At 42.9% G+C, this 15,635-nt stretch overlaps 1 protein-coding gene across 9 annotated transcripts in view; it reads left to right on the top strand.

Moving 5' to 3' along the window:
• Nucleotides 1–15,635, top strand: part of nid2a (nidogen 2a (osteonidogen)) — a 120,962-nt gene that overhangs the window by 49,538 nt on the left and 55,789 nt on the right. For 6 of the 9 annotated variants that reach the window (XM_055640404.1, XM_055640409.1, XM_055640405.1 and 3 more), the window contains exons 12-18: nucleotides 1,029–1,274; nucleotides 2,173–2,418; nucleotides 5,824–6,069; nucleotides 7,543–7,788; nucleotides 10,975–11,220; nucleotides 12,955–13,209; nucleotides 15,144–15,398. In XM_055640404.1, the coding sequence (XP_055496379.1) occupies nucleotides 1,029–1,274; nucleotides 2,173–2,418; nucleotides 5,824–6,069; nucleotides 7,543–7,788; nucleotides 10,975–11,220; nucleotides 12,955–13,209; nucleotides 15,144–15,398 (1,740 nt within the window). The remainder of the gene's footprint in view (nucleotides 1–1,028; nucleotides 1,275–2,172; nucleotides 2,419–5,823; nucleotides 6,070–7,542; nucleotides 7,789–10,974; nucleotides 11,221–12,954; nucleotides 13,210–15,143; nucleotides 15,399–15,635) is intronic. The other 3 variants (XM_055640408.1, XM_055640407.1, XM_055640410.1) reach the window with 3 other exon arrangements.

Below are 15,635 nucleotides of genomic sequence, written 5' to 3'. Positions count from 1 at the left end.
TTTGGGGGAATCTCTGAGACAGTGTTGGAAATTTCACCTTTCTCTTTTCTAGCTTGCATTTCTGAAATGTTGTCTATACATCTCTTTCCCCCCCCCCCTTCCCTCCACAGATGCTGCCTGCCCCATGAGGTTCCTCTAGCACTTTGCCTTTTGCACATGATTCCAGCATCTGCAATTCCTTGTGGAACATTTTGTTAAATTCCTCTATCAGTTTTCTGCCCTATCAGATTCCAGTGAGCCATGTCCCACATCCATCTATTGTACTGTGCAAAAGGTATTCTGATATTACTCAGGATAGGAAGATTCTGTGAGCTGTTTCAGCAACCTATTTGAGAAAAAAGATGTAATAAACCTTAATGAAATGACACGAAGGTCAGGAACTCTGGCTGGAATTAACTCCACAACATCAACTACAATTACAGTTTTGCTAGTCATGGGTTTACCTGACTAGTTTGGGCGAAATGAAAGCTACTATAAATAGTGCATTTTCTTGTCTGCATTTCAATTAAAACATTAAGCTACCTTTCTCACCATTTTCCATTCATATACCCCGCACTTCTGTTTTGATATTGTGAAAAAACAACTTCATATTTAACAAACGAATAACTAAACAGTATAAAATCAACAATAAAAGTATACATTTGAAAATCACATTTTTAACTTTGTCGCATTGCCGAATTAGTGTTACCGTGACAAAAAAAACATTGAATTTAAAATAAAACACAAAGCGCTGGAGAAACCCAGTGGGTCAGGCAGCATCTGTGGAGAGAATAGACCAACAATATTTCAGGTTAGATTCATTCTCCAGAATCTGAGTTGCTCTGAGGTTTTGTGTTTTGTTCAAGATTCCAGCAACAGCAGTTCCCTGTGTCTCTGTTTTACTAGATTTAAAGCATTTGATTTGGGTGCACTTTCTCCCTGACTTCCATCGTACAGGCAGCAACACACACTGTGCAAGATCACTCATTACACTGCCCAGTTTATGTAATTTGTGCTTTTGTTTTGTATTGTTTCAAATGCAACTATAGGAGACAGTGAGCGGCCAAAGACTGCCTGTGAGCAGCAGAGGGATCGGTTAGAAGCAGAGGTGAGGCTGCGTGGGTCTCAGCCGCTTGTGGGACACCACATCCCTCAGTGTGATGAAGAAGGGAACTTCAGGCCGATGCAATGCCAGAGCAGCACAGGCCACTGCTGGTGTGTGTACGAAAACGGGCAAGAAGTCCTAGGGAGCCGGACACCACCTGGAACAGCTCAACCGCGTTGTGGGACGACAGGTCAGTGGTTTTCTGCCCAATCAGAACTATGTCCCACATCCATATATTGTACCGAGCAAATCTTACTCTGATTGTACCCTGGATTCTGAGATGCTTTAGCAACTTATTTGAGATTTTTTTTTATTATCACATGTAGTGAACCTTATTAAAATGAAGCAAAGGTCTGGAACTCTTGTTGGAATGAACACAACAAAATTAGCTAAAATTGAATGTAGCTAGTCATGGGTTTACTTGGCGGTGCTGGAGTTTAGATTAGTTTAGGGTAATGAAACGTATTACAATTAAACAGTGCTTTTTTTGCTAAACAATAAGATGCCGATACAAAAGTTAATTGAAAATGAAGCTCTATTTCTCAACAATTTATTCCATTAATATACCCCCACGTCTGTTTTGATATTGTGAACAATCAACTTTATATTTAATAAACTAAGAAATAAAAAGTATAACTGATCAACAAAATATAAATTTTAAAATCCATTTTTTTTACTTTGTCGGGTGCCAGCACACCATGTTGGTGTTACCGTTATATCAAAAACACTGGATTAAAAAAAACCCACAAATGCTGGAGGAAAGCCGTTTGAGGGTCAGGCAGCTTCTGTGGAGGGAATGGACAGCCAATATTTTGGGTTGGAACCCTTCCCCAGAAGGAATGTCCATTCCTTCCACAAATGCTGCCTGACCCACTGTGTCGCTCCGGTCCTATGTTTTATTCAAGATTCCAACAGCTACAGTTCCTTGGGTCTCTGTTTTACTAGTTATAAAAAAAATTATTTGGGTGTCCTATCTCCCCCACTTCAATCGGACTGGCAACAACACACCCGGTGTAACATCACTCATTACACGTCACAGTTTATGTAATTTGTGCTTTTGTTTTGTATTGTTTCAAATGCAACTATAGGAGACAGTGAGCGGCCAAAGTCTGACTGCGAGCAGCAGAGGGATCGGTTAGAAGCAGAGGTGAGGCTGCGTGGATCTCAGCCGCTGTTGGGACACCACATCCCTCAGTGTGACGAAGAAGGGAACTTCAGGCCAATGCAATGCCAGAGCAGCACAGGCCACTGCTGGTGTGTGTACGAAAACGGGCAGGAAGTCCCAGGGAGCCGGACACTACCTGGAACAGCTCAACCGCGTTGTGGGGTGACAGGTCAGTGGTTTGTAAACGCAATTGACCAGCAATTGGGCAGCTAAAATGAGAAATTCAAAGAGATTCGGGGTTTTTTAGAACGTGACTGATTTGTACTTGAAGAAAGATTTCTAAATAATTTGTAGATATGTGAAAATTTGAGTTAGGGCCAGTTATCTCCTGTGTTCATAATCTTCCTTTCACAATTCATGGAAACTGAGCTTGCGTATGACTGGCAAAAGTCTGGTCATAATTCCGTGCATCTTGACAGCTTTATTATCTTTCTCTGCAGATTTTTGTGGTTTCAATCGTTATGGAAAATCCTTTCCTGTTAGAGATTACTACCTCTGAGGCAGTGTTGAGAATTGTCTCTTTCTCTTTTCAAAATGATTTGCTGCTTGCACTTTCTTATTGCCAATCAAACAATAACAATTTTAAAATTGTTCAAAAAGGGTCCCAACTCGAAATGTTCATCTGTCCATTCCCTTCACAGATGCTATCTTGCCCATCGAGTTCCTTCAGCATTCTGTCTTTTGCTGATGATTCCTGTGTCTACTGTTTCTTGTACCTCTAGCAATATTTTAATTTCTCTGTCAGTTTTCTGCCCTATCAGAACTATGTCCCACATCCATCTATGTACCAAGCAAAACTTACTCTGATTGTACCCTGGATAGGAAGATTCTGAGATGCTTCAGCAACTTATTTGCGATTTTTTAAAATATAACATGTAGTGAACCGTATTACAATGAAGCAAAGGTTTGGAACTCTTGTTGGAATAAACACCACACAATTAGCTAAAATTTACTTTAGCTAGTCATGGGTTTACTTGGCGGTGCTGGAGTTTAGATTTGTTTAAACCCCCTTTTCACGGTGCGACTTGACGCAAGAGGTAACCAGAGTTTGACATCGTGGGAACCTCGTGCGGTAACAATACGGCATTCGTGGACCACCGTGGCGCTAACGGCAGGTAACCGTGTACCTTGGGTACTCGGGAGAAAATTCAAACATGTTTGAATTTGTCCAAGAGTGTCTTGTGCACTTGTGGTTGAGCATTGCAACATTTTATGAACGAAGTGTCCCGTGGGATATCCGTAGTAACTCTTGCGGTCACCGTGGGAACTCCTGCCAACGGTGAACCCGGAGGTTGGATAGAGTGAATCCAGCCAGTTTGCTATTTACATACAAATCTAATAAAACTAGCTAAGCATTTCATTAATGTCAGTGTGTCTCTTTTTGTCTGAAAGCAGTTTCTAACTGGAGGAACTCCGCGGGCCAGGCATCTATGGAACGAAGGAAATAGACAACGTTTCGGCCCCGCTGCACCCGCTGAGTTTCTCCAGCATTTGTGTGTGGTAGGTGGGAGTTGGGGTGGGGGGGGGGGGGGGGGGGGGGGGGGGGGGAGACATAAGGCAGCCTGAAGAATGGGTCGCTGTCCATTTCTCTCCGTAGATGCTGTCTGGCCCGCGGAGTTCATCCATTCATGCCTCCAACAGAGAGAGAGAGAGAGAGAGAGGCAGTCCTGGTCAGTCCTTTGAAGATAGACACCATCTTGCTTGGAGCAAACTCAGCGGGACAGGCAGCATCTCTGGAGAGAAGGAACGTAAATGCTGCCTGGCCCGCGGAGTTCCTCCATTCATGCCTGTGTGAGAGTGAGGGAGGGAGAGTGTGAAGAAGGCTCTCGACCCGAAACGCCACCCGTTCCTTCTCTCCAGAGATGCTGCCTGTCCCGCTGAGTTGCTCCAAGCAACTGGTGTCTATCTTCAAAGGACTGACCAGGACTGCCTCTCTCTCTCTCTCTCTCTCTCCCTCCCTCCCTCTCACACAGGCATGAATGGAGGAACTCCGCGGGCCAGACAGCATTTACGGAGAGAAATGGACAGACGACCCATTCTTCAGGCTGCCTCATGTCTCCCCCCCCCCCCCCCCCAACTCCCACCCACACACGCGAATGCTGCAGAAACTCAGCGGGTGCAGCAGCATCTATGGAACGAAGGAAATAGACAACGTTTCGGCCCCGCTGCACCCGCTGAGTTTCCCCAACATTCGCGTGTGTGGGTGGGAGTTGGGGTGAGGGGGGGGGAAGAGACATAAGGCAGCCTGAAGAATGGGTCGCTGTCCATTTCTCTCCGTAGATGCTGCCTGGCCCGCGGAGTTCATCCATTCATGCCTGTGTGAGAGAGAGAGAGGGAGGGAGGGAGGGAGAGGGAGAGGGAGAGGGAGAGTGTGTGTGTGTCCTGGTCAGTCCTTTGAAGACAGACACCAGTTGCTTGGAGCAACTCAGCGGGACAGGCAGCATCTCTGGAGAGAAGGAACGGGTGGCGTTTCGGGCTGAAAGTTTCTTCAGACTGAAAGTTTCACCTCTCAGTACATCATAAAATAACACAATCATCACGGTCAATGTGAGACACAGTCTTTATTCATATTTGACAAAATAAAAAGACGACTTCTTGCACATATTGAGAGAAGGTGCATCACACCAAACAACATTTGTCTAAAAAAACACAGATTATTCTTCAGCTCATTAAAGAGCTCGGGTGAAAAAAACGAATAGAGTGTGTGACAACAAAGTAACATCATTTGTGCCACGTGATTAACTACACTACAGTCCACGATGTTGATTCGGGAAAGATCGGGAGACGGACAAGTCACTCGCACAAATGACAGAATTGCCGAGTACCGTGGGAACTCTTTACTCTACCCCCGTTATATCGTGTGATATCGTGCTAGACCACGACCACTCCACTCTGGCTACATCTTGCGTCAAGTCGCCCCGTGAAAACTAGCCATTAGGGTAATGAAACATATTACAGTTAAACAGTCCTTTTTTTGCTAAACAATAAGATGCTGATACATATGTTGATTGAAAATTAAGTTCTATTTCTCAACAATTTATTCCATTAATATACCCCCACGTCTGTTTTGATATTGTGAACAATCAACTTTATATTTAATAAACTAAGAAATAAAAAGTATAACTGATCAACAAAATATAAATTTTAAAATCCATTTTTTTACTTTGTCGGGTGCCAGCACACCATGTTGGTGTTACCGTTATATCAAAAACACTGGATTAAAAAAAACACAAAGAGCTGGAGGAAAGCCGTTTGAGGGTCAGGCAGCCTCTGTGGAGGGAATGGACAGCCAATATTTTGGGTTGGAACCCTTCCCCAGAAGGAATGTCCATTCCTTCCACAAATGCTGCCTGACCCACTGTGTCGCTCCGGTCCTATGTTTTGTTCAAGATTCCAGCAGCTGCAGTTCCTTGGGTCTCTGTTTTACTAGATTTAAAATGTATTAATTTGGGTGTCCTATCTCCCCCACTTCAATCGGACTGGCAGCAACACACCCTGTGCAAGATCACTCATTACACGTCACAGTTTATGTAATTTGTGCTTTTGTTTTGTATTGTTTCAAACGCAACTATAGGAGACAGTGAGCAGCCAAAGTCTGCCTGTGAGCAGCAGAGGGATCGGTTAGAAGCAGAGGTGAGGCTGCGTGGATCTCAGCCGCTGTTGGGACACCACATCCCTCAGTGTGACGAAGAAGGGAACTTCAGGCCGATGCAATGCCAGAGCAGCACAGGCCACTGCTGGTGTGTGTACGAAAATGGGCAGGAAGTCCCAGGGAGCCGGACACTACCTGGAACAGCTCAACCGCGTTGTGGGACGACAGGTCAGTGGTTTGTAAACGCAATTGACCAGCAATTGGGCAGCTAAAATGAGAAATTAAAAGAGATTCGGGGTTTTTTTAGAACGTGACTGATTTGTACTTGAAGAAAGATTTCTAAATAATTTGTAGATATGTGAAGACTTGAGTTAGGGCCAGTTATCTCCTGTGTTCATAATCTTCCTTTCACAATTCATGGAAACTGAGCTTGCGTATGACTGGCAAAAGTCTGGTCATAATTCCGTGCATCTTGACAGCTTTATTATCTTTCTCTGCAGATTTTTGTGGTTTCAATCGTTTTGGAAAATCCTTTCCTGTTAGAGATTACTACCTCTGAGGCAGTGTTGAGAATTGTCTCTTTCTCTTTTCAAAATGGTTTGCTGCTTGCACTTTCTTATTGCCAATCAAACAATAACAATTTTAAAATTGTTCAAAAAGGGTCCCAACTCGAAATGTTCATCTGTCCATTCCCTTCACAGATGCTATCTTGCCCATCGAGTTCCTTCAGCATTCTGTCTTTTGCTGATGATTCCTGTGTCTACTGTTTCTTGTACCTCTAGCAATATTTTAATTTCTCTGTCAGTTTTCTGCCCTATCAGAACTATGTCCCACATGCATCTATGTACCGAGCAAAACTTACTCTGATTGTACCCTGGATAGGAAGATTCTGAGATGCTTTAGCAACTTATTTGCGATTTTTTAAAATATAACATGTAGTGAACCGTATTACAATGAAGCAAAGGTCTGGAACTCTTGTTGGAATAAACACCACACAATTAGCTAAAATTGACTTTAGCTAGTCATGGGTTTACTTGGCGGTGCTGGAGTTTAGATTAGTTTAGGGTAATGAAACATATTACAGTTAAACAGTGCTTTTTTTGCTAAACAATAAGATGCTGATACATATGTTAATTGAAAATTAAGTTCTATTTCTCAACAATTTATTCCATTAATATACCCCCTCGTCTGTTTTGATATTGTGAACAATCAACTTTATATTTAATAAACTAAGAAATAAAAAGTATAACTGATCAAAAAAATATAAATTTTAAAATCCATTTTTTTACTTTGTCGGGTGCCAGCACACCATGTTGGTGTTACCGTTATATCAAAAACACTGGATTTTAAAAAAACACAAAGAGCTGGAGGAAAGCCGTTTGAGGGTCAGGCAGCCTCTGTGGAGGGAATGGACAGCCAATATTTTGGGTTGGAACCCTTCCCCAGAAGGAATGTCCATTCCTTCCACAAATGCTGCCTGACCCACTGTGTCGCTCCGGTCCTATGTTTTGTTCAAGATTCCAGCAGCTGCAGTTCCTTGGGTCTCTGTTTTACTAGATTTAAAATGTATTAATTTGGGTGTCCTATCTCCCCCACTTCAATTGGACTGGCAGCAACACACCCTGTGTAAGATCACTCATTACACCTCACAGTTTATGTAATTTGTGCTTTTGTTTTGTATTGTTTCAAACGCAACTATAGGAGACAGTGAGCAGCCAAAGTCTGCCTGTGAGCAGCAGAGGGATCGGTTAGAAGCAGAGGTGAGGCTGCGTGGATCTCAGCCGCTGTTGGGACACCACATCCCTCAGTGTGACGAAGAAGGGAACTTCAGGCCGATGCAATGCCAGAGCAGCACAGGCCACTGCTGGTGTGTGTACGAAAACGGGCAGGAAGTCCTAGGGAGCCGGACACCACCTGGAACGGCTCAACCGCGTTGTGGGACGACAGGTCAATGATTTGTAAATTCTGATTGTACCCTGGATAGGAAGGTTCTGAGATGCTTTAGCAACTTATTTGAGATTTTTTTTAATATCACATGTAGTGAACCGTATTAAAATGAAGCAAAGGTTTGGAACTCTTGTTGGAATGAACACAACAAAATTAGCTAAAATTGAATGTAGCTAGTCATGGGTTTACCTGGCGGTGCTGGAGTTTAGATTAGTTTAGGGTAATGAAACGTATTACAGTTAAACAGTGCTTTTTTTGCTAAACAATAAGATGCCGATACATATGTTAATTAAAAATTAAGCTCTATTTCTCAACAATTTATTCCATTAATATACTCCCTCGTCTGTTTTGATATTGTGAATAAACAACTTTATATTTAATAAACTATGAAATAAAAAGTATAACTAATCAACAATAAATGTATTGAGTAATGAGGAAGGGTTAGTTAGCAGTCTTGTTGTGCGTGGCCCCTTGGGCAAGAGTGACCATAATATGGTTGAGTTCTTCATTAGGTGAATAATTAATTCAGAAACAAGGGTTCTGAACTTGAAGAAAGGTAACTTTGAGGGTATGAGACGTGCATTGGCCAAGATAGACTGACAATTGATTCTTAAAGGCTTGACGGTGGATATGCAATGGAAGGCATTTAAAGACTGCATGGATGAACTACAACAATTGTTCATCCCAGTTTGGCAAAAGAATAAATCAAGAAATGTAGTGCATCCGTGGATAACAAGGGAAATCGGGGATAGTATCAAAACAAAAGATGAAGCATACAAATTAGCCAGAAAAAGCAGCCTACCAGAGGACTGGGGGAAATTCAGTCCAGCAGAGGAAGACAAAGGGCTTAATTAGGAAAGGGGAAAATAGATTATGAAAGAAAACTGGCAGAGAACATAAAAACTGACTGCCAAAGTTTTAATAGATATGTGAAGAGAAAAAGATTAGTTAAAACAAATGTAGGCCCCTTGCAGTCAGAAACGGGTGAATTGATCATGGGAAACAAGGACATGGCAGACCAATTGAATAACTACTTTGGTTCTGTCTTCACTTAGGAAGACTTAAATAATCTGCCGGAAATAGCAGGGGACCGGGGGTCAAATGAGATGGAGGAACTGAGTGAAATCCAGGTTAGCCGGGAAGTGGTGTTGGGTAAATTGAATGGATTAAAGGCCAATAAATCCCCAGGGCCAGATAGGCTGCATCCCAGAGTACTTAAGGAAGTAGCCCCAGAAATAGTGGATGCATTAGTGATAATTTTTCAAAACTCTTAAGATTCTGGTGTAGTTCCTGGGGATTGGAGGGTAGCTAATGTAACCCCACTTTTTAAAAAGGGAGGGAGAGAGAAAATGTGGAATTACAGACCAGTTAGTCTAACATCGGTAGTGGGGAAACTGCTAGAGTCAGTTATTAAAGATGGGAGAGCAGCACATTTGGAAAGTGGTGGAATCATTGGACAAAGTCAGCATGGATTTATGAAAGGTAAATCACTGATGAATCTTATAGAATTTTTCGAGGATGTAACTAGTAGAGTGGATAAGGGAGAACCAGTGGATGTGTTTTATCTGGACTTTCAGAAGGCTTTCGACAAGGTCCCACATAAGAGATTAGTATACAAACTTAAAGCACACGGTATTGGGGGTTCAGTATTGATGTGGATAGAGAACTGGCTGGCAGACAGGAAGCAAAGAGTAGGAGTAAACGGGTCCTTTTAAGAATGGCAGGCAGTGACTAGTGGGGTACCGCAAGGCTCGGTGCTGGGACCCCAGCTATTTACAATATATATTAATGATTTGGATGAGGGAATTGAATGCAACATATCTCCACGAAGCTGGGGGTCAGTGTTAGCTGTGTAGAGGATGCTAGGAGGCTGCAAGGTGACTTGGATAGGCTGGGTGAGTGGGCAAATGCATGGCAGATGCAGTATAATGTGGATAAATGTGAGGTTATCCACGTTGGTGGCAAAAACAGGAAAGTAGACTATTATCTGAAGGGGGCTGATTAGGAAAAGGGGAGATGCAACGAGACCTGGGTGTCATGGTACACCAGTCATTGAAAGTAGGCATGCAGGTGCAGCAGGCAGTGAAGAAAGCGAATGGTATGTTAGCATTCACAGCAAAAGTATTTGAGTATAGAAGCAGGGAGGTTCTACTGCAGTTGTACAGGGTCTTGGTGAGACCACACGTGGAGTATTGCGTACAGTTTTGGTCTCCTAATCTGAGGAAGGACATTCTTGCCATAGAGGGAGTACAGAGAAGGTTCACCAGACTGATTCCTGGAATGTCAGGACTTTCGTATGAAGAAAGACTGGATAGACTTGGCTTGTACTCGTTAGAATTTGGAAGATTGAGGGGGGATCTTATAGAAACTTACAAAATTCTTAAGGGGTTGGACAGGCTAGATGCAGGAAGATTGTTCCCGATGTTGGGGAAGTCCAGAACAAGGGGTCACAGTTTAAGGATAAGGGGGAAATATTTTAGGACCGAGATGAGAAAAACATTTTTCACAGCAGAGAGTGGTGAATCTCTGGAATTCTCTGCCACAGAATGTAGTTGAGGCCAGTTCATTGGCTATATTTAAGAGGGAGTTTGATGTGGCCCTTGTGGCTAAAGGGATCAGGGGGTATGGAGAGAAAGCAGGTAGGTACAGGATACTGAGTTGGATGATCAGCCATGATCATATTGAATGGCAGTGCAAGCTCGAAGGGCCGAATGGCCTATTCCTGCACCTATTTTCTATGTTTCTAAAATATACATTTTTAAATCCATTTTTTTACTTTGTCGGGTGCCAGCACACCATGTTGGTGTTACCGTTATGTCAAAAACACTGGATTTTAAAAAAAACAATGTGCTGAAGGAAAGCCATTTGAGGATCAGGCAGCCTCTGTGGAGGGAATGGACAGCCAATATTTTGGGTTGGAACCCTTCCCCAGAAGGAATGTCCATCCCTTCCACAAATGCTGCCTGACCCACTGTGTCGCTCCGGTCCTATGTTTTGTTCAAGATTCCAGCAGCTGCAGTTCCTTGGGTCTCTGTTTTACTAGATTTAAAATATTTAATTTGGGTGTCCTATCTCCCCCACTTCAATCGGACTGGCAGCAACACACCCTGTGCAAGATCACTCATTACACCTCACAGTTTATGTAATTTGTGCTTTTGTTTTGTATTGTTTCAAATGCAACAATAGGAAACAGTGAGCGGCCAAAGTCTGCCTGTGAGCAGCAGAGGGATCGGTTAGAAGCAGAGGTGAGGCTGCGTGGGTCTCAGCCGCTGTTGGGACACCACATCCCTCAGTGTGATGAAGAAGGGAACTTCAGGCCAGTGCAATGCCAGAGCAGCACAGGCCACTGCTGGTGTGTGTACGAAAGCGGACAGGAAATCCCAGGGAGCCGGACACCACCTGGAGCAGCTCAACCGCGTTGTGGGGTGACAGGTCAGTCAGGGGTTTGTGAAAGCATTTGGCCACTGTGGCAGCTCAAATGAGAAGATCATAGAGCCTCATTTTTTTGACCGACTTGTACTTGCAGAAAGAAAGTAATTTGTAGATATGCGGAAGCTTGATTTGGGGTCTGTGATTTCCTGTTTATAATCTTCCTTTCATCATTCAGTGAACCTAAGCTTGCGTATAACTGGCATAAGTCTGGTCACAGCACTTGTCACAATGGCGGCACGGTGGCGCAGTGGTAGAGTTGTTGGGTTTAATCCCGACTATCGGTGCCGTCTGTAAGGAATTTGCGTCCTCCCCGTGACAGTGTGGGTTTTCTCCGAGATCTTTGCTTTTCTCCCACGTTCCAAAGACTTTCAGGTTTGTAGGTTAATTGGCTTGGTAAAAGTGTAAATTGTCCCTAGTGTGTGTAAGATAGTTTTAATCACGCCAAGTCAAGTTTATTCGTCACAAACACATACGAGTTCATGTGGAGAGATAAGTTTATTTGGCCTTCCATCACAGCAATGTGATGGATGTTTATGTAAATTATGTTGTGTCTTGGGTCTATTTGTTTGTGATGTATGGCTGCAGAAACGGCATTTCGTTTGGACCTCAAGGGGTCCAAATGACAATTAAATGTATCTTGTATCTTGTATCTTGAGATGTGCAGTGAAATGAAAAGTGGCAATGCTCGCGGACTTTGTGCAAAAAAACAAACAAACAAACAAACTACATACAGAATGGAACAGAATCCCATATTGTGGGTGGAATGACAAAGTACAGTGCATGTACATTACAAAGTAAAGTAATGTACAGTGATCGTTGGTTGGTGCTGACTCGGTGGGCCGAAGGACCTGTTTCCGCACAGTAAACTAACCTAAATTCCAGCATCTTGAACTCTCCAATAGCAGCTGAAATCAGACTTTGTTGCTTATGGGTCACCCTGATGGTGATGGAGTTTAGATTAGTGTGGGGAAATGAAATATATTACATTTAAACAATTATTTTTTTTGTAAACAAAAAGGTGCCAGTCTGTTTGTCAATTTAAAAACTATGCTGCATTTCTCAACAATTTGTTCCATAAATCTGCCCTCCTCATCTTCATATTTTCATATGTTCACCTTTTCATGTTAAGAACAATCCACTGCATGTTTAACAACTAATAACTAAAAAGTATAAAATTAACAATAAAAGTATAAATTTGAAAATCAAGTCTAACTTTCATAAGTTCATAAATGATAGAAGAATTAGGCCATTTGGCCCATCAAGTCTACTCCACCATTCAATCGTGGCTGATCTATCTCTCCCATCTAGCCCCTGCCTTCTCCCCATTACCCCTGACACCCGTACTAATCAACTTTGTTGAGGTGCCAGTGTGCCGTACTAAGGTTTACCGCCATTAAATAAGCACTGGATTTAAAACCAAACACAAAGAGTTGAAGGCTAGGTAGTGTCTGCGGAGGGAATGGACAAACAATATTTCAGATTGGAACCCTTCCCAGAAGGAATGTCCATCCCCTCCACTGATGTTACCTGACTCGCTGCTTTGCTTCAGCCCTTAGTGTTTTGCTCAAGATTCCAGCAGCTGTAGTCCCTGTGTTTTACTAGATTTAAAACATTTGATTTGAGTGTGCTTTCTCCTCAACTTCAATCGGACTGGCAGCAGCACACTGTGCAAGATCACTCATTACATGGCCCAGTTTGTGTAATTTGTGCTTTTGTTTTGTATTGTTTCAAAAGTGACGGTTGAAGCCAGTGATCGGCAAAAGACTGCCTGTGAGCAGCAGAGGGATCGCTTAGAAGCAGAAGTGAGGCTGCGTGGGTCTCAGCCGCTTGTGGGACAACACATCCCTCAGTGTGATGAAGAAGGGAACTTCAGGCCGATGCAATGCCACAGCAGCACAGGCCACTGCTGGTGTGTGTACGAGAACGGGCAGGAAGTCCTATGGAGCCGGACACTACCTGGAACAGCTCAACCACGCTGTGGGACAACAGGTCAGTCAGTGGTTTGTAAAAGCATTTGGACACTGTGGCAGCTCAAATGAGGAGATCAAAAAGATTCATTTTTTAATTATATGTCCGACTTGTACTTGCAGAGAGACTGCTAAGTAAAATGTAGATTATTGGAAGCTTGATTTAAGGTCTGTGATCTCCTGTGTTTATAATCTTCCTTTCACCATCCAGTGAAACTGAGCTTGCATGTGACTGGCAAAAATCTGGTCACAATTCTGTGTGTCTTGAGGGCCTCATCATCTATCACCACAGGCAGTGTGGTTCAATGTTTTTGATGAATCCTTTGCTGTTTTAGATTACCGCCTCTGTGGCAGTGTTTAAAATTACCTCTTTTTCTTTTCTAACTAGTTTGCTGCATGTACTTTCTTATTGTCAACTAAAAAAAAATAACTTTTTTAATTGTCCAAAGAAGGGTTCCAACAGGAAATGTCATCTGTATGAAGGAACTGCAGATGCTGGTTTAAACTAAAGACAGGCACAAAATGTTGGAGTAACTCAGCGAGACAGGCAGCATCTCTGGGGAGAAGGAATGAGTGATGTTTCTGGTCGAGACCCTTCAGATTGACATCAGGGGGAGGAAGATAGATAGATAAGGACGTGTGAAGGTGTGAAAAAGGGGCAAAGGGAATGGAGATCAAGGGAAGTGTAGAATAGCTCATTATTAGCTGGGAGAAGGTAACAACAAAGCAAACAGATAAAATGTAGTTAGGGACAGTAAGACTGGTCGGAGAACTGGGAAGGGGGTGGGATGGAGAGAGAGGGAAAGCAAGGGTTACTTGAAAATGTCATCTGTCCATTCCCTCCACATATGCTGCCTGATTCATCGAGCTCCTCCAGCGCTCTGTTTTTTTGCTTACAAATCCAATATCTAGTGTTTCTTGTGTCTCCAACAATATTTTAATTTTGCTGTTGGAAGGAACTGCAGATGCTGGTTTAAACCAAAGACAGGCATAAAAAGCTGGAGTAACACAGTGGGTTAGGGAGCATCTCTAGAGAAAAGGAATAGGTGACGTTTCGGGTGGAGACCCTTCTTGCTGTCAGTTATTTTTTTGCCCAATCAGATACCAGTCAACTTCGTCCCATATCCATCTATTGTACTGAACAAAACGCATTCTGATTGTACTGTGGATAGGAAGAATCTGAGAAGTTTCAGCAACTTACTTGAGATTATAAATATCTCTCATGTAGCAATTAAAATGACACAAATGTCTGGAACTGTGGTTAGAATGATGTTTACAATATCAGCAGAAATCAAAGTTTGCGGTTTATGAGTGTCGCTGACGCTGATGGAGTTTAGATTAGTTTGGGGAAATGAAATATTACATTTAAACAGCTTTTTTAAAACAAAAAGGTGGCAGTCCGCATATAAATGAAGAACTATGCTACATTTCTCAACTGTTTTTCTATAAATATTCCCCCCTCTTGTAATTTCATATTGTGAACAATCAGCTTCATATCTCAGACATAAAATGTATAAAATCAACAATAAAAGTATAAATTTGAAAATCAAGGTTTAACTTTGTCGAGTTAATGGCACGCCGTACTTGTAATGACCATCACATAATAAACACTGGATTTATAACAAAACACAAAGTGCTGGAGGAACTCAATGGATCAGGCAGCATTTGTGGAGGGAATGGACAGACACCAATTTGGGTCGCGACCCTTCCCCAGAAGGAATGTTCATTCCCTCCACAGATGCTGCCTGACCTGCTGAGTTCCTCCAGTACTTTGTGTTTGCTCAAGATTCCAGCAGCTGCAGTTCCCTGTGTCTCTGACTAGATTTAAAACATTTGATTTGGGTGTACTTTCTCTCTGAGATCAATTGGACTGGCAGCAACACGCACTGTGCAAGATCACTCATTACATGCCCAGTTGTACTAAATTGTGCCTTTTGTTTTGTATTGTTTCAAAAGCAACGACAGCAGTGAGTGAGCGGCCAAAGTCTGCCTGTGAGCAGCAAAGGGATCGGTTAGAAGCAGAGGTGAGGCAGCATGGGTCTCAACCGATGTTGGGTCTCTACATCCCCCAGTGTGATGAAGAAGGGAATTTCAGGCTAATGCAATGCCACAGCAGCACAGGCCACTGCTGGTGTGTGCACGAAAATGGGCAGGAAGTCCCAGGGACCAGGGCACCACCTGGAACCAGCCAACCACACTGTGGGACAACAGGTCAGTCAGGGTTATAATTAAACAAGGTGCTATACTAAATGCAGGAGTTCAAAGGGACATTACCTGTTGAACTATCTGACTGGGAGCATGACTGGGAATCTGAGTAAATTGATGGTTATAGCTGACAGAGGTACCTGTTATCTCCTGAGGTCACAAAGTACTGATCATTATTGATAATTCTGGTATTATAGTTATGCTTGGCACAAAGACAAGACCAATTATTTGTACGCAGACAGC

The sequence above is a fragment of the Leucoraja erinacea genome, chromosome 9 (genome assembly GCF_028641065.1).
Source record: "Leucoraja erinacea ecotype New England chromosome 9, Leri_hhj_1, whole genome shotgun sequence".
NCBI lineage: Eukaryota > Metazoa > Chordata > Chondrichthyes > Rajiformes > Rajidae > Leucoraja > Leucoraja erinaceus.
The sequence above is the reverse complement of the archived record's forward strand: the minus strand, read 5'-3'. Positions and strand labels throughout refer to the sequence as shown.